Genomic DNA, 18,966 nt, shown 5'->3' on the forward strand with positions numbered 1-18,966 from the left:
AGAGCTCTGTGTGTGGGTTGAGACACACCTTCAACACTCAGGTTGTTTATAACTCTGTCTTAGCTTTCACTTCCTGCTTGTATAGGGCTTCAAGGTAAGCCAGAAATGAGAGATTGGGGCCCTCTCAAGTCTTTCCTGTGCACACGCACAGACTCTTACATACCCAGGAATATACCAGAGCTTTTCAAAGTCCTCTATGGACATTTCATTTCACAGATCTTCCTTGTAAATTTTTGACTGGGCTCTTGTTTGCCCCAAATGGTATCACGATGATGTTAAACAATTGAAGCTGGTTTTGTTTGACTAATGTCCTGAGGATAGGGGTTTTCCCATGTAGGGTTAAATAATGTCCTGGAGATAGGGGTTTTCCCATGAAGAGACCTCCAAGGGGGGTTAAATGATGACTACACCCTGTAAATGAAGCTTTTCCAGAGAACTTAGATATAGGTCAGATAATGACAATATTCTGGAGGTAGAGCTTTCTGAGGAGTTCCCAACTCAGTCTGCCCCCTTCCCAATGGCTTCAAAGCTGCTAATTTTCAAGACTACTGTGGAGCTGGGGTGAGAGGGATGGAATAGTTAAAAGACCACAAGCCCCACTGTTCTTATTAAAGTTCAGCAGTGTATCTTGGATAAACACTCTTCAGATTGTTAGCCTTTGGTTAATTTCCAGAGTTCTGAAAAAAGTTTATTTTGATAATTTTGCTGGTAACTTTGTTGCTGTTATGGAGGAATGGATTTGCAGAGGTCCTTACTCCACCACTGCAGAAGTCCCACCTCTGGAGGGAGAGCATTCATAACATCAGGCTTGCCTAGGTGTTAACTAAGAAGATAGGTATTCACTGAATAGAATTAAAGTACTACCCTGGCCCTGTAGGTATCTGGGTCAAAAAAAAAAAAAAAGACACTTAAATGATGAAAAACTTGTTCCAGGATCCATAGGAATCCATAGGATTCTAAAACATTGGGGTGATGTGGTAAGAGATAATATTATCTTCTTCCTTGGTAACAGTCAGTGGCTGCCAGGACTCAGACCCAGGCCCCTGATGCCCAGTGCTCTCTTGGTCCCTCCTCCTGGAAGACATCTTTTCCAGGGGAAGGAGCTGCCATATTTTGAATACTTCTAAGCTAGAAGCTACATATTCATTATATTCTTCACAACTTACTAGCAATAAAATTATTTTATGTCCACTTTGCAGATGAAGAAACAGAGGTTCACAGAAGTCAAGTCACATGCCCAAGGTTAGAGCACTCATGGATGGTGTAGAGGAGACCCCAGTCCAGAGGAAAGATACTCTGATGTCATCAAGCCAAATGTCCTGACCCTCTGGCTGGCTACAGGGTGGGCAGAGAGGCATTCTGTGGAGGTGCCCATTGTCACAATTTTGAGCACAATAGGCCTGAGCCCTCTCCATATAGTCCTATCCCCCAGGAGATGCCTCCCCACCAGTCACAGAGCAGGGAACAAAAGCAAAGTAATAGGATTGCCTGCCACAAATGTCTGCTGAGGGGGGCTCCCAGGTCAACTCCAGCCTTCAAATGCCCCCCCCCCAAATCCAGGGAGGCAAGGACAAAGTCTGGTTGGGACTTGAGGGCTAGGGGTATAGGACTATCCCCTTCATGTGATCAGCTGAACAGAGTCCCTGGGCTTCAGTGCCCCAAACTCCCCCCAACCCCGGGCCACCTGCATCCCAACCCGTCCACGGCTCCGGCCACTCCCACTGACTGCAACTAAGAGGACGTAGTCATTACAAAATTATTCATGAAAGATAAACTTTATTTTGATATCTCAAAAATTGGCAAGGAAATCACCACCACCACAACAGTGCACTTTCAAGTGTTAAGTCCTCTTCAGATGCGTGATCTCATTGGGACCTCACCACCATTCTGAAAGGTAGGCAGGGCTGGCAACTCCAGACCCACTTCACAGGGGACTTGTTGGAGGTGACCAAGCTTTCACACGGAACTGTTAACCCTTCACCTAGACACCTCCCTACTTCTGCTCCAGGCTCTTCAATACCTGGTACGCAGGGCTTCCACCAGACATGGGCAGAAACCTTATCTCCCTCGGCTAGGAAAAGAGGGACCAGTCTACCTCTCTCTGAACCTCATCAGGGGGATCATTCTGATGTGGGCAGAAAGAGGGGCTTCTCCTTGCTCCACTGGCCCCAACCCAACCCCCTGTTGGGGAAGGAGGGGAGCAGCCATTGCCCCCTCGCCCTCTTCTCCCTGCGGCACCTCTGGCTGCCCCAGTTTTCAGACTCTTCTCCAGAGAGAGGGCAGGGCTGCACCTGCTCCCTTTACCCACTGGGCTCACGTCTAGGCCCCATCTGCCACCTGCACCAGGAGGCCTTCTCTCATGAGTCTTCCCCAGTCAGCAGAGCAGGAGGGCCCTGCTCCACGGCCAACGCCTCAATCTGCCAGCGACACACAGGGCACTTGGCCGTGTCTGTTAAAACCCTCCAGGCACAGTAGCTGCAGAAGTGTGCGTGGCCACAGGGGACAAGGCAGGTGTTGGCAGCGTGGTAGAAGCATATGACACACTCCTCTCCTGGTGTGGCTGAGAAAGGGGAAGACATTGGTTAGGGGTATGTGGGGGCAAGGGATCGGCCACCTATTCATGCTATAACCACAGGACAGAGAACTATGTAGCCGTGTCTTGAGCCATGAGAAAATGCTCACAATGTAATCAAGTGAAAAAAATGGGAAGAAAACCATAATGTACATGCATATATATCATAAAATTCCAATTTAGATAAAAAGGAAACAAAGCACAAACAATTCCCCCTAAATACATAAATACATCTAGGATTAAAAAGTGCTGGGCGGAAATCCACCCAAGAGGTAATGGTTGATTTTTATTACTTCCCTCTTTATCCTTTACTCTTTATTTTTATTTGGCAAAACTTTACAATGACGTGAATTACTTTTTAAAAGTGAGAACACAATAACACTATCTGCTCATGAATGTGCTCTTGTAACCTGTAATGTTAGCCAATGTCCTAGAAGGCAGAGCTGTTAAATTGTTTTTAGGTGTCCAGTAGGCAGAGCCAGCCCAAAGCCTGTGGGGCACTTGACTGAGCAATCAGGGCTCAGGCCTCCCATCACCCCCACCCCACCCCTGGGTGCTGGAATCCCGGGGAATCCCTGGTGCTCCCAAAGCCACTCACCTTCAGACCCAGGCACAGCCTCCTCACTGAGGACCGTGGGCACGGGTGTGGGGAACCGGCTGGCTGTGGTATCTAAGGCAGAGAGGGACAGTCAGGGCCAGGAAAGTAAACCCAGGGTGCTTGCACTGCACCCTGGCCTGCAGCAGTATCCATCTCCTTTCTTTTCTGGGTTACAGTGCTGGAACTCCAGGCTGGTTTGAAGACCCTGTCCTGGCCATCCCCTCCCCAGCTTAACACAACCGAGAATTCGAGGGGTGGTAGACTCTTCCTCCTAAACCGCCCTTCCTTCAGGCCATTGTCTGAGTGGAGACGCTCAGCATGACCCACGTTCCCACACCCGGACGAGCATCAAAATCGCCCAGGAGGTGGGAAAACACAGGTGCTGAGGCCCTGCTGCAGACCTAGCAAATCAGGTGCTCCAGGGGGAGCTCCAGCAGCTGTGGCAAAGGATTTTAGAAACAAATTCGCTGGGGGGGGGAGGAAGAATGCCAATTATTTTTTCTATGGGAATTACTTATGCTTCCCTGCTCCCCCCTGAAGTGCAGTCTCCTCCCTCGAGGCTGGAGGGATGGTCGTTTCCCCGCCCACTGCGTGAGTGTCACCTCTTCCCCCCCCCGCAGACGGTCTCCTTGCACAGCTCTAGCGCTCACACTCACGTTGCCCTTGTCTCTAGTGAACTCCTACTTAGACTGTAAAGCCCGCTCCAAATGTGCCTTCCTTTGCGAAACGTGATCAGCCTTTCCACAGATGTTTGGGGTGCTGGTTATCTCTTCTCGTTATTCTTTTGGGGCAAGGCTGCCCTCCCTGTAACTGGGTCCTGTCCATCTGCTGTCTCCAGCACCCAGCGTCACACCTGACACCGGCCAGGGGCTGATGGCGTAGCTGATTGGATAGATCGGTGGGGGTGTCGCCCGAGCCTCCATCGCCCCCCACCGCCACCCCCACCCCGGGGGGCTGTGCCTGGGTCCCCGCAGGTTGCCTCACCCAGCAGCTCGATGGCCTTGGTGGTCCCGTACACGTCCATCACGGCCCAGAGCGGGGCGCCCGTGAGCACGCCCTTGCGCAGCAGGAGCCGGCGGCCCGCGTTGACCCTGGCGAAGAGCCGGCCGCGGGGGTCCACCCAGAAGCTCACCACGTCCCCCGCGAGCGCGCAGCCGTCGGGCAGCACGGCCGCCCACGTCGGGCTCTGCTGCTCCAGGTCGGGGCACACGAAGGGCGGCAGGCTGGGCGCGGACACGCGCGCGGGGTCCAGGCGCGTGAAGCCCACGCGGAGGCCGCCGCACCAGCCGCCCTCCTGCCGCAGCACGCGCAGCACCACGCGCTCGCCCGGCCGCACCGGCCGCTGGCTGAACACGATGCCGTCGTGGAAGGTGGCGCGCCTGTGCGCCGTGCACCCGCGCGCGTCCAGACGCACCTGCGCGCCCTTGGCCTCGGCATGGAAGCGAAGTGCCACCCGGGGCGCCTCGGCCTCTGTGGGACGGGGATGCAGGGTGTCAGCGCGATTGGGCCCGGACCCACCGGCTCCCCAGGGAACCCCGAGCACCCTGGGGACACTTCAACTACACCCCCCCACTGCCGCCCACAGCACTCCTGGACCACCTCAACTCCACCACCACCACCCCGGAATCACCTTGATCCCACCCCAGGAACCCCCAGAGACCTGCTTAAAGCCAGGTGAGGAACCCACTTTGCCGGACCTGAGTTCTGCCATGAGCCTCGCCAGATCTCAGTTTCCCTCCCTCAGGGATGCTGTGAAAACTAAAGGAACTGATGTCTGTTCGGGCTCTGCCTACGCTCGATCCTGGTAATGGTTATTATTGCTAATAGAAAGAGCAGATTTACTTAGGCGTATATATTTACATGTTTATTACATACATCCATTCTCCATGGAGCTAGAAATAACCTGAAAGGAGATGGGCCTACAGGCGAACTGCCCTCTGCAGCTGGCTCCCTGCGCGGCTGGCTTTCCTCTCTTCCTGTCTGACTTTCCCATTTTCCCACAGGGAACCTGCGTTACTGGTTGTAGTGGATTGAATTATGTCCCCCCAAAACTCCCTGAAGCTCAAATTGTGTCCCCCAAGTTTTATGTATTAGAAACTTGGCCCCCACTGTGACTGCTAAGAGGGTGGGAAATCCTATTTTGGTAATTGAAAGGTGGAGCCTTGAAGATGTGATTGGATTGTAGGACCGTGCAGTACTGAATGGATTAATAATGGTGGTCAGGGGTGTGGCTCTGAGGGCTTTAAAAGAAGAGGAGAGTCTGTCTCTCTCTCTCTTGCTCTCTCTGCTTCCACCATCTTGCAGTGTGGGACCTCTGGGTCACTGTCGCCACCACCAGATGGACTTTGGGCTTCTCAGCCTCAGAAACTGTACTCAATAAATTTCATGTTCTTATAAATTATCCAGTTCCAGGTATTTCTGTTATAGAAACACAAAACAGACTAATACACTAGTGAAGGCCATTGCCCCCAGTGAGGGGGACTTCCTTGCACTGAGAGAGAAAGGGGTCCAGCAGCTCCGCATTGTGTAGGGGTGCAGACTGAAGAGGGGGTCCCAGGCCAGCCCCTCAGCATCCAAGGTTGGGTCCAGTCAAGACCTGAGGGTTCTTTAAAACCAGGGGACTTCTGGCATGACTCCGCTTGGCAGCCAGAAGGGAAAGTTCTTTACTGGGCAGCCCTTCCTCTCAACCCAGGCCTGGAGGGACTTCAGGAAGCTGGTGGAGCTTCCTGCTCCGGCACTGTTCTTAGCCGGCTCCTGAGGCCTCATGTCTGGCCCCAGCCGCCTCCCCTCCCGGCCCTGAGCTTTCTGGTTGGGGGAGAGTGGCTGGCTGGCTGCTTGCTGTTTAAAAAAAAAAAAAAAAAAGAGGTGAATTCAATTAGGCTGGAACAAGCCCCACCCCTCCCAGATCTGGTCAGTTTCCCCTGGCATGCTCTCTAACCACGCACATGCCTGTAACATTCCAGCAGGGACCAGGGAGGGGAGGCTCAATCTGGTCAGGCACAAGGGACACCCTTGAGGTCACAGTGAATCTGTCTCTGACCTCCACCAGCCAAAGGTAAGCCCATCTGAAATACCTCTACCTGAGGTGTCAGGGACAAGTGCTCACCATGGCCTGAGGACCTCTGGGCCCTCACGGAACCCTGTCCCTGATGCCACCTTTTCCTGGAATTATCTCATCTCTCGCTCCCACTGAGCAGATGTGCCCAGACTCCCTGTTCCTGGAGGCTGCATGTAAGCAAGGGGAGGCCCCTGAGCCAGCACAGTTTGGGCTGGTGCCAGATTGGTGAGCCCTGACATCGAGGAGCCTGTCCTTGCACCCACTGCTGGGTCACTGAGGCACCGGGCCAAGCCACGGAGGGCAACCCAGACTCTAGTCCTGGCCCACTGCTGATCTAGGCAGGCCAGTGCCCCTGGGGCTCAGCCTTACCCACAAATGGGGATGATATGCCTGTCCAGCCAAGGCCTGGAGCCTCCAGGCACCTGCCAGGGGACCCTTTGTTGCCCACCACCTGGCCCGGCATCAGGCTGGAGGCTCCTAGTATGACCAGCCAGAACCCCGGAGGGCAGAGGCCACCCCCTCACTCTGCTGGGTCACCGCCCACCCCTGAGTGGGGACAGTGGGAAGCCCTGGAGGAGGCCTGGTAAGGGACTGAAGCAATGGCCCTGAATGAAGAGCAGATACTGGAGAGGGTGACTACATCTGAGTCCTCTCCACACAACCCTGCTGCCACCCAAGAGGCAGAAAAGACCCCCCTGACAGTGGGCAAGCAGTGGATCTGGCCCCACAGCAATCAGGGGCAGAAACAGGACCATATAGGGGTAGCACAGCCTCATCCACTGCAGCCCCTTCAGGTAAAGGGGCCCCCCTTGGGTCAGGGGCACTGGGAGCCTATTACGCTCAGCTCCCTGGGCCTGGACCAGCAGAGATGAGCGGTCCTGGCTGTGGGTGGTTTCCACCCCACCGCTTGGGCAAGTGCCCAGGACAGAGGTTGACACTCCACAGGAACCGCTCTGGGGGCAGGGGTCTGGGGTGAACTCACCATCCTGTCCACTTCCTGGAGGGGAGCTGGGAATTGGCTAGCTGGGAGGCAGTCGGGGAGGAGGAGGAACTCTATAGGGATGGCCTCAGTGGGTGCACGAGTCACTTAGCAGAGCAGGGAGGCCCTGGGGACCTCAGGAGAAGCATGCCCTGCCCTGGATGGGAACTTGACAGTCTGCAAAGCTCACCCATCCCTGCCTCAGGAGCCTTCCCAGTGGCCTGTGGGAGCTATGTTCTCATGTCACCACATTTAGAGGAGGGGGCCGAGGGCACACAACCAGCTGCACAGGTCACTGGGCAGCCAGGGCACTCAAGTATCCTTCTCTCTGCTGCACACCCAGGCTCTGCTCTCACCTTGGGCAGCCCCTTCAGCAACTGCCTTGAGTGTGGCTCCCCCAAGGCGCCACAGGCAGGGGGACAAAGGGCTCCTCAGGGCTCAGACTCACCCCTTGTACGCACTCTCCTGTGCAGTTGTGGTGGCTGTTCACTGCACAGGCCGAGGCTGAGTGGGGCTGAAACCCACCTGCGCCCTGCCAACCTGGCCAGGGCCTGCAGAAGTGTGTCCACCCTACTTTGCAGAGGGCTCTGCTGCCTGAACTTGGAGCTGGGTCCCAGTAGCATGAAAGATGTGGACGCCCCCCCCTGGCCTGAGGGGCCCTCCCACCCTTTGACCTGGGCAACCTGCTACAACCCACTCCCAGGGTGGGACATGGCGGATGTGGGCACAGGTCAAGTGAGGCCCCCTGAGCAGGCCCATCCTCAGCTGGCCAGACTGGCACAGGGTTCAGAGCACCCTCACACCCAGAGTTGGCCCTTCTTTTTATTGGCCCCATTTTTAGGCAAGATGCCGAGGCTCAGATGTGTGACTTGCCCATGGAGGACCCGCCCCCCCCCCCGGCACTCCCCACTGCTGCAGGGTGGGGCGGGCTGGTGTGTGTGCCTGGCTGAACAACAAGCACCTACCCTGGCTGCCAGGATGTTCAGGGAACGCAAGTCATGGCCTTTTGGATATCTCCACCCCTCGACAGGTCGCGTCACATTACAGAATCACTGCATTCCTCAAATTTGGAATTTGAGGGTTGCAGGGTCACCCTCTGCTCATCAAGGGTCTCCCCGATCTTTACCATTGCCATCCTCCAGCAATCGAGGCTTTCGGGGTGCCAGGCACCTACCCAGTGCTTTGCAGCCTCTTTTACTCCTCCCACCACCCTCGGGGAAGCACTCAGATCTTCGTGGGGCTGTACAAGTCGCCTGCGTCCTCGCAGCCAGAAGCGGGAACCGGACCCAGTTCCTTGCCCCCACACTCCTACGCTGCCTCCTTTATGGCACGTCATTGCCCTGCCTGGAATCCAAACACTGTTGCTGCAGCAGCGGTGGCTCTGGGTGCAGCCCGCTGCTGGGGTGGGATCCTTCAGTGCCCACCACAGGGCCGACGGCTCTGGGCCCAGGCTCCTGTCTCTCTGCCTGGGAGGACAAGTCCAGGGATGCACCACCCTCCATCTCTGGTGATGAAGGACCTGGTTCTCCATCTCCTGCCTGCATACTGCCCTTCCACTAAAGGATGCCAAGGCCACAGGTGAGGCTGTCAGTAAACCTTCATGCCTGATCACCCTTCAATTTGTGCATTCTAGCAGCCCTGTAAGCTGGTAGGGTGGGTTGAATTGTCCCCAGCTTGCAGATGAGGAAACTGAGACCCAGGGACAAACAGATTTGCCCAGAGTCTCACAGCTTGACTTAGCCAAGCCAGGGCCCCTTGTCTTCCGTTAGGCCCCCAAAACTCTACCCTGTTGCCCACCCCAGCCACTCCTCTCTGCACAAAAAGATCCAAGGGGCAGATGGATTATGCAGATCATACCATCAGTGCAGAGATCCTGGACCTAAGTCACCCGTGCTCTACTGGGCTCCTGCAGGGACAGGAAGCTCGCTACCTCACAGGGCAGCCTGCCCTGATCAGAAGACTTTTTAAAGCGATGTTTACACTGGCGGCACCTCTACCTCCTGGAACTTCTACCCTCGCAGTGACATGGAGTCCCCTCCACTTCTTGTAGCCCCGGATCAGGGAGCAAGCTCAGGGCTTGCAGGAGGTCTACTTACTGGCTTCAGAGCAGAGCTGGGCACCCATCAACCTGGGGTTCTTGGGCACGGGTGTCCGGGTCTGGAAGGGATTGTCTGGAGAAGGTCAGTAGACAGATTTCCAAAGACTCAGTAGGTCTCCTTTTTATGGGCCAGGAGCATGTTACAGGGTTGATGATTAATTAGACGTTAGTGTCACGGGTTACAATAGCCAGGGAAATTCCTGATGATTTCTTTGGCTTGCAGCAAACTTGCCACAGCTGGCTGGTGTGAGAGAAGGAAGCAGAGACTGGGGACATGGCCTGGGTAAGCCCAGGATAGCCTTTTCTCTTACTTCTGACCAATCTCAACCTGGCTGTGCATTATAATTGCCTGAGGCAAGTTAATAAGTACCTATGCCCAACCTTGCCCCTAAAGACTCTGATTCCATTGGCCTGCAATGGGGCCTGGGCATCAGTAGTTTTAAAAAGCATCCCGAATGATTCCAATGTGCAGCCAGGATGGAGATTCACTACTCCAGACCCCAGCCGTCGGAAGGTTTTTAATTGATGCTGCTGAAGTGGATCGAGTTGAATTAGCTGCATCCCAGGACTTGTGAAATTGCAGCTGCCCTGGGCCTCCAGCAGAGAGGAGGGGGCTGAGCAGACAGAAGGGGAAAGGGGTTGATTGTTCCCCAGCCTTGCTGGAGCTGGAATCCTACTTTCCAGAATCCACCACTGAATTAGTCCGTTTCTGTTGCTTATAACAGAATATCTAAAACTGAGTAATTTGTAAAGAAAGTAAATTGATTTCCCAGTTTGGAGGCTGGGAAGTCCACGGTCCAGGGACCACATCTGGTGGGAGCCTTTTTCTTTGTGACGACTTTCCACAGCAACGCAGGATATCACATGGTGAGAATGGTCTGAGCGAGAGAGAGCTAACCTCAACTCGCTCTCCTTATATGGCCATCAGAACCATGCCCGTGATCACTCATTAAACTGTCAATGGATTAATCCATTCAAGAGGGCACAGTCTCACAATCTAATCCCCTCTTAAAGGCCCCACCTTTCAAATACCATAATAATATTTCCCACCCTCTTACACTGTTACAATGGGGATTAAGTTTCCAACACATGGACATTTGGGGAATACATTTAACCCCATAGCAACCACAAAATGCAAATAGCCTCACAGGAGGTCACGCAGAAGGCCTGGCCACCAATGTGTTAGCTCTGGCAAAGAAGTCAGAGATCTTCTGCCCCTCGATTTCCATTAGGGAAACTGAGGCTCACGGAGGGCAAGTGGATTACTCTAACCTAGTGCTTCTCACATTGCAACATGTACACGAATCCGCTGGGGATCTTGTTAGCATGAAGATTGACTCAGGAGGCCTGGGAATCTGCTTTTCTAACAAGACAGGTTCTGTGGACCCCACTTTAGGTGGCAAGGCCCTAGGTTCATTTGGAGGCTTGTGAGTATGCTGGCTCTCAATCTCCAGCCTAAGCCCTTCCCAAGACCCCAGATCAAGACCACAATTAGTGATGCTCTGAACTCGGTCAAGGGAGGGATAGCTCCCACACGTGTCCCTGGGGGAGCTGGGAATGGTAGTGCCCTTGACTGGGCTGGAAGGTTGGCTGGGGTTGGAGAGGACGGGGAGTTTGGAGACCCAGGTTCTGCCTCCTGTGTTGCCTTGGGCAGTTCCCTAGCCCTCTCTGGGCCCTGGTATCCCCATGTGTGAAACAGAAAGCCACAATGAGATGGTCCGTGGTTCTCTTCCAGCCCAGACATGCTGTGACTTTAGTCTTGGCAGGGGGGGCAAGTGACAGCAGCCTGGCCCTGGTTAACTTCTTAAGGCATTGCTGCAACCCCAGATCTTCTCTTCCATGTCACGCCCCCTGCCGGGCTCCCTTGGTTTCTGCACTAGAAGCGGTCTGCCAGAGGCCACAGACAAGTTGGTAAGTCACCAACAACAATCACAGCAAGCCTGAAGTTAATGGTCCCAGCCGGCCCAGCCTGAGGCCAGGGACCCCATGGCTGGATCCAGGCTCTGGGTCAGTCGTCCCCATGTGCCCTCAGGCCCTCTGGCAGCCTGACTCGTCTCTGGGCGGTGCTGGGGCCCAGAGATCCCTCCTTTTCCCTGCTCCCCCACCCCAGCCCCACCTGTAGCTACCTGCCTTGGGTGGCTCCCCAGAGGGCTGGAGCCAAGAGCACCTTGTTGATAAACCACATTCTCATAGAAGAGATAAGCATGGAATTTATCAGGGAAATCAAGTCTGGAGCCTCAGCTTGTCTGGCGATTTACTAGGCAAGTTGTGAGATGTCAGGCTGCCTGACACCAGCAGGCTGGGGTCGTGTAGTCCCATCTGCAGGGCCTCAGTGGGGTGGGAGTTCCAAGGAACAGAAGCCTGTCTCAAGCCTGACATCTAGGGGACGGGAGTGCCCAGACAGGCGCCCCCCACACACACACACTCCATGTTTATTTACTTAACAAACTGGAAGGGTTCAGAACATGCTACCTCAAAATATGGCACCATGGCACTTGAGAAAAGAGCAGAGGCAGGAAGCTCTCTCTCTCCTTCACCTCGCCCTTCTCCCCTGATGTAGGTCATAAGACCCTCATTAACACCCTTCTCTCTGAAGACCGGGACAGAGAGAAGAATCTGAACAAACAGGCCTTGCTGACTTCCCCAGTTAGTTACCACAAGCTCGTACCTACTACATCCAGTCAGACTTCTACAGACTGTTCACCCTCCGTGAACCAAAGCAGAAAAATACACAGATTGCCCTGTAGCTTTGGGCCTCCTTCTGAAGGCTTCCATGTCACATAAAATTTACATTAAATAAATTTGTATGCTTTTCTCTTGTTAGTCTGTCTTTTGTTATAAGGGTCTCGGCCATGAACTTCACGATGGGCTAGGAAAGATAGTAGTTTTTCTTCCCTGCAAAACACTACTGTTCTAAGTCAACTGCTATGTCAATTTGCTAATTCTCTTGGCAACTCCTCCAAAAAAGTTCTATTTATTGTAATCATTCCCATTTTACAGATGGGGAAACCAAGGCACAAAGAAGGCAAGCAACTTGTTTGCAATCACAAGGCAGTAAGTTCCAGACCCAGGATTTGGCCCAGGCACTGTGGCTTGAGAGCCGCTGCCATATCCTCTCCAGCTCTTCACTAAGGGCACTCGGTGCCTGGTATTTGTTTGTTATTAATGTCTTCCTTGCTGGACTGCGCTGACACATAGTAAGAGCTTTGTAGATAGGTACTGACGGTTGGCTGCCTGAATGGGAGGTGTAGCCTGCCCCACGATGGAGACTGCACCCTTCCCTCTCCTCCAGTGCCATTGGCAAGGCAAGGCTGGTGCCTGGCAAGACAGGATTGCAAATGTTTGTTCCCCGAAGGGAGGCACTGGGTCCTGGAGAGGAGGGCAGCCTCCGGGCTGGGGCGGCCCCTGCCGGCTGCAGTCAGTACTGCAGGGTGCGCTGAGGCCCGTGAGCCCACAAAGCTAGGAGGGGCGCAGGCAGGGAGGAGGTCCGAGGGGCTAAGGCATCTCAGGCTCCTGCACCTCCTCCCCCTGCCCGCACACTCCCTCCCTCCCTAGGGTGGACTTGTCACTTCATTGGGACCCCTCAGTGATAGCCCCCAGTTTGCCCAGAGCCCAGTCATAACAAAGTGCCTTCCCTCGGGGCATCTCATAAGATGCCTCCAGCACTCTGAGAAGGAGCTGGACAGATGAAGAAGTTGGAAGCTTGTCCAGGGTTCGTGCCAGCCCACAGCCAAGCAGGAGTGGGAGCCCAGCCCACACTGGGACATTGACATGCAGCCCCGCCCTTCGTGGTCCCCTGCCACAAAGGCCCTGGGACCCTTGCTGTATTCTACTTGCCTGCACTCATCTGTTCCCCACCAGGCTGAAGTCTCAGAGTGCAGGTGGCTACCATGCCTGGGAACCAGCCCTGCAAACAACCAAAGCCACGGGCACGTAAGTGCTGGGCAAGGGTTTGTCAGAGCCAAACACTGCGGAGTGGCAGCTTCTATACAAGCTGCCCACCTGCCTGCCTAATGACCCAGCAATTCCACTCCCAGGTGAATACCCAGCAGCACCAGGTGTGCGCGTCCCCCTAGACAGGCACACAGATATTCAGAGCAGCGTTCTTCATGACAACCCAGACTGCAAACAACCAAATGTTTATGTATAGCTCAGAGCCCCCTACAGGAAGGAAGCCTCTAATTCCCCAGAGGCTGCAGTGCTGTCCTTAAATGTTCAGCCAAGGCTATTGTCGCAACTGGACCAACGTCCAGCTCTCCCTCTGTCCAGGCCTGTGGATCCCAACACTGCTCCCTAGGGAACCCAACCTCCCACACCCATCAACAGGACGATGAAAAAATAGATTGCCACCTATGCACACCATGGAATGCTAGTGGCAATAAAAACAAATTACTGTTACCCACAACGACATGTGATGTTGCTGGAAGAGAAGATCCAAAGAGCACCTACCACATATTACCATTCATGTGAAATTCAGGCAAAACCAATCTGTGGTGTTAGAAGGCAGGGTAGGACTCCTCTTTGAGAGTCAATAACTGGCAGGGGCACCAAGGAAGCCTCTGAGGTACTGGGAAAGTCCTACATGTTGACCAGGCGGTGGTTACACAGGTGTGTATACATATGCAAACATCCATCCTGTTGGACCCTCAAATCATATGCAAATTGCATCTTAATTATATATTGACTAAATTCCCTCCCAGCCCTGAAACTCCGATTCTAATTCTGATGATGCACCCTTCCTGGGAAAACCTGCCTCGGAAGCCAGAGGGCTGGGCCAGCACTGCCGCCTGGTGGAGAGAAGTGGAACTGACTGTGGGCCTGACATTCTGGAGGGAAATGGTCAGGCCGCAAAGGCTCCAACCAACATGCACCTGAGTGCACTTGAGTCCCTGGGCACACACTCTCAGTCACCAAGTCTGCTTCTCCCATGAGCACACTAACAACTCTGGGCGTTCACCAAATCCTCTGGTTCACCCTGGGCTGTGGGGCTAGAGGGAGGCCAGTGAAGCCAAATGCCAGCCCTAGTTAGGTCTGTGCAGTTACTTCCACCCTGCCTGAACCATCCAGCTCTTTCTGGGTCCCAATTGGGCCTTGTGCCTCCACTACCATGGGCTCTCCTGGCTCCTGCTCCACCAACACTAGAGCACCCACCAAGGCGTGGTTGGGGAGCCTGCCAGAGAAGGGTGCCAGAGAAGGGAGGCACTGCTTCCAGGACTGGTGTGGCTGCTTGGGGGGAGGGAAGAGGTAAGGGGGTAGGCATGCCCTCTCTACTTTGGAAGTCGTGCCCTCTCTTGTTTTCCTTCTCTCTGTGCCCCTCTCATCCCACACACAGTTGTCAGGGTGTCCTGGGAAGACAGTGATGCCTGCCGTGTGTGCATGTGTGTGTGTGTGTGTGTGCGTGTGTGTGTGTGTTCAACAGAAATTTATTGAATATATAGTATGTGCCAAGCACTGTCCTAATTCTGGGTCACCAGAGATTGTAGAAAACCCAGTCCTTGTCCCTCAGCCACTACATGTATGTCCTGGTATTTAGGTAAGTGCTACAAGTGGGCCAAACTGAGAGCTGCAGAAATCTGTTATGCCCAGGGAATGGGTGAAGGCTTTGTGGGGGAACAGATATTAAAATTGAGCCCCGAAAAATAATTAGGATTTCAACAGGCAAGAATGGAAAGAAAAGCATTCCAGGGAGAAGGAACAGCATATGCGAAGACATAGGAAGTCAGGCACAGTACTGTATGGTCACATCAGTAAGAATTAGGATTGCTTGCATACAAGAGAATATCCAAAAAAATAGTGGCTTAAACAAGAGGTGTTTGTTTCTTTTTCACTTGAAATAAGTTGAAGGTAGGCAGTTCAGTGTAGCCATGACAGCTCTGTGGCCACAGAAGACCTGGATGTTCTCCATTTTCCTGCTCCACCATTCTAGCACTGGCCTCAAAACTCAAGGTCACTTTGTGGACCAAAAAGGCTGCTGGAGCTCCAGCCAGCACATCAAAGTTTCAGGCGTCAGAAAGAAGAAAGACCCAAAAAGGCATTCCTTCTAGCTAAGCCAGCTCCCTATTAAACCCATGTACTAGAGGGTTATGAAACACATTTACATCCCACTGGCCACAACTTTGTCATGTGGCCACAACTAGCTGCAAGAGAGGCTGAAAAATGTAGTCTTTATCAGGAGGAGCAGCTAAAAATTGGGGTTTTATCATTAAGAAAGGAGGAGAAAATGGATGTTAGGTGGGCCTTAGCTTTCTGCAAAATGGGAATACAGAAGCCTACCTTGATAGGAGAATTTAATGAATTATGAGTGTTTAGCACATTTCTGCAAGGGGAACTCCACTCATCAGTAAATACCAGCTCTTACCACTGAAGGGACAGGGCAGCTCTCCCCTTACCAAAAGGGACTTTGGTGACTTTCTTGGGGCCACTAGGGTGCCCTGCAGTCCTCCCTCTGGAGGCAGGGGTGGAACCCTGCGTGGGCCCACTCAGGAGTGAATCACAAGCGCTAGGCATCTCCAGGGCAGCCCCTGGCTTGGCGAAACCTCCTGGGGGAAGGAGGGCATCAGCAACCCAACCAGGTGGATCAGGAGGGGAGTAAGACCTCCTACCAGCTTGAGAAAGCAGGGACCACGGGGAGTGGGGAGGGGGGGCTTACCCCTCCCTGAAAGGCACAGCCAGGGAGGTGGCATCACCCAAACTTCAGCTCGCATCCCATTGGCCAAAACTTAGTCTCGTGACCACACCCAGCTGCAAGGTTCTGGGAATTGCAGTCTTTACTATGGGCAGTCATGTGTTGGCTGGGAATTGGGGTGTTCCAATGAGAAAGGAGGAGAGATGGACATCTGAGAAGCAGCAGGGCACAGGGACAGCCAGCGTAGCAGCCCCAGGAGCTCCACCTTTCAATTATCATAATAGGATTTCCCACTCTCTTAACAGTCACAGTGGGAGCTAAGTTTCTAATACATAAAACTTGGGGAACACAATTCAAGCTTCAATGAGTTTTGGGGGGACGTAATTCAATCCACTACAGGCATGAATCTTCAAATTGAAGAGGTACACTGAGTCCTGGGCTGAATAAAAATAAATTCACAAATAGACATTGAGGAACACCAAAGATAAATCTTAAAAGCAATCAGAGAGAAAATACAGCTTACTTAAAAAGAAGCAATAATTAGATTCATTGGTTGCAACTTTCCACAATAATAGAGGCCATAAAAAAATAAGCAAAAATATCTTCAGTGAGAGAACATAACTATCAACTTCAAATTCTAGATCCATGAAAATTATTATTAAAGAGTAAGGAGGAAGGGCTGGCAGGTTAGCTCAGTTTGTTAGAGTACAGTGTTGTGACACCAGGTCAGGGGTTCAGATCCCCACACCAGCCAGCCCTGAAAAATAAAAATAAAAAAAGAGTAAGTAGGAAAACAGATATATGCAGACAAAAATAAGGGTTATCACTCAAGATCTTCACTGAAAAAATTACTATAGGATGTACACTGGTAAGAAGGAAACTGAACCCACAGGAAATATGACCAATAGTGAACGTCCCAGTTATCTTTTGGGGTAAAACCAACAACCCCAAACTTAATGGAGTAAAAGGACAACTATTTTATTATGCTTGCAGATTCTATGGGTCAGGAACACAAGCAGAGCACAGCAAGGATGGTTTGACTTTATTTTATGATGTCTGGGGCCTCAGCTGGAAAGTCTAGAATGCCTGAAGATGACTTAAATGGCTGAGGGTTGGAAGCATCTGAAGGCTACTTCATTCACACATGTGACACCTGAGCTGGGATAACCTAAAGACTGTGCTCAGTGAAGACTGTTTACTGTAGTACCTACAAATGGCTTCTCCATGGGAGTGTTCCAAGAGAGAAAGTGTTCCAAGAAACCAGCGAGAAGTTGCATGGTCTTTTCTGACCTAGCCTCAAAAATCACATAGTGTCACTTCCATCACATTCTATTGGTTAAAACAAGTCATTAAGGTCATCCCAGATTCAAGAGGAGAAGAATTAGACTTCATCTCTTGATGGGGGAGTATTAAGTTCATAGCATAGAAGAGCATGTGGGATGGGAAATATGGTTGCCTCCATCTTTGGAAAATACAATCTACCACAGTGAGCAAAGAAATTTGTCCATGTATAAATCTAAATAGTCATCGATTTATGCCCAAAACAACAATAATAAATAATTTGAGATGTTAAAAATAAGACAGTGGGGCCGAGCCTGTGGCGCACTTGGGAGAGTGCGGCACTGGGAGTGCAGCGACGCTCCTGTCGCGGGTTCAGATCCTATATAGGAATGGCCGGTGCACTCACTGGCTGAGTACCGGTCACGAAAAAGACAAAAAAACAAAAAAAAAGACAGTGGATATGATGACTGATTGCCTGTGAAATAATTGATGAAATCTCAAAAAAATTCCTCTAGTCAAGTTCTGACCCAGTTGTAAAAAAGAAAAATAAGATGGAAATAAAATATTAGATGATAATAAATGGAAAATGGGAGGTGGGTAATTGGAGTTGAAGCTTTTAAGACTCTTGGCATTGTTTGGGAGGGTATAAAAATATTAACTTTATCACCTTTTAAATCACATGCATGATAGTAATATAAGTTAACCACTAAAAGAATCAAAATACAATGTATAATTTCCAAACCAGTATAGGGAAAGGGGGTGGAGATAAAGAAAATTTGATCAATCTACTAGACTTTAGCAAAGGGAGGAAAGAAGCAAGCAAAAACATGGTAAATATAAGATACATAAAATAGCAGAATTAATCCCCTATAGATCAGTAATAACAATAAATGTAAATGGATTAATTTCCATTTAGATAACAGATTCTCAGATTATACTTTTAAAAACCTAACTATGGGAGATAAACCTAAAATATAATAACAGAAATATTAGGAGTATTTCTATACTTAGCAGATAGCAGATACTAACCAGCAGAAAGATGGCATAGTTATATTAATGTTAGGCAAAATAGACCTTAAAACAAAAGTCATTACTAGGGAAAAAGGTGCCATTATATAATGATAAAAGGACTAAACAATAATAAACCAATAAGATAAAACAAACTTGAACCTAATCGTACCTAATAACTTCAAAATACATACAACAAATATTTACAGAATTATAAGGAAAAACTGGCAAAACCACAATCACAAGAAATTTTTAAGCAAGGGGCTATCAATTCCAAGCCTCCGTTGTTAGAATCACAGATGCTTTAAGATTATAATCTTTCTTTTATTTATTTATTTTTTTCCTTTTTCGTGACCGGTAAGGGGATCGCAACCCTTGGCATGGTGTCGTCCGCACCACGCTCAGCCAGTGAGCACACCGGCCATCCCTATATAGGATCTGAACCCGTGGCGGGAGGGCCGCTGTGCTCCCATCGCCGCACTCTCCCGAGTGAGCCACGGGGCCGGCCCTACAATCTTTCTTTTAAAATGATATAATTCTAGACATAATTCCTTCACCTGCCTGTCTGTGTAAACTGAGGGAAACAGGACAGAGGTTTGTCCTCCTACTGGCTGAATAATTGCACACTTATTAGGCAGCAGGAATGTGCATAGCCACATATTTTTTACTAAAATAGTCATCTTTTGCCTGCCACAAATGCATGAGCTTCAAAGGGTGATAGCTGTCCTATGTGGATTTCCTTTAAAC

General features: G+C 51.4%; 1 protein-coding gene and 1 non-coding gene across 2 annotated transcripts; one reads left to right on the top strand and one right to left on the bottom strand.

Annotated features, from left to right (window-relative positions):
* Positions 1 to 2,357: 2,357 nt before the first annotated feature.
* Positions 2,358 to 9,331, bottom strand: NEURL3 (neuralized E3 ubiquitin protein ligase 3). The gene is made up of 4 exons (XM_063077822.1): positions 9,304 to 9,331; positions 4,155 to 4,640; positions 3,171 to 3,242; positions 2,358 to 2,560 (listed from the first exon to the last, which is right to left on the bottom strand). The coding sequence occupies exons 1-4, from the start codon at positions 9,329 to 9,331 to the stop codon at positions 2,358 to 2,360; spliced, it is 789 nt and encodes a 262-aa protein (XP_062933892.1).
* An 8,335-nt stretch (positions 9,332 to 17,666) lies between these two features.
* On the top strand, positions 17,667 to 17,742 carry LOC134363463 (small nucleolar RNA SNORD20). Its single transcript, XR_010021718.1, has one exon. It is a non-coding gene; the product is annotated as a small nucleolar RNA SNORD20 (small nucleolar RNA).
* The last annotated feature ends 1,224 nt before the right edge of the window (positions 17,743 to 18,966 follow it).

The sequence above is a fragment of the Cynocephalus volans genome, chromosome 14, assembly GCF_027409185.1.
Source record: "Cynocephalus volans isolate mCynVol1 chromosome 14, mCynVol1.pri, whole genome shotgun sequence".
Classification (NCBI taxonomy): domain Eukaryota; kingdom Metazoa; phylum Chordata; class Mammalia; order Dermoptera; family Cynocephalidae; genus Cynocephalus; species Cynocephalus volans.

Coding starts and splice junctions, on each gene's coding strand:
- NEURL3 (XM_063077822.1), bottom strand. CDS start 9,331: ATGGGTGCCCAGCTCTGCTCTGAAGCCA. Junction 4,641..9,303: donor CCAGCTCTGCTCTGAAGCCA/GTAAGTAGACCT, acceptor CCCGTCCCACAG/AGGCCGAGGCGCCCCGGGTG. Junction 2,561..3,170: donor GGCTGTGCCTGGGTCTGAAG/GTGAGTGGCTTT, acceptor CCCCTTTCTCAG/CCACACCAGGAGAGGAGTGT.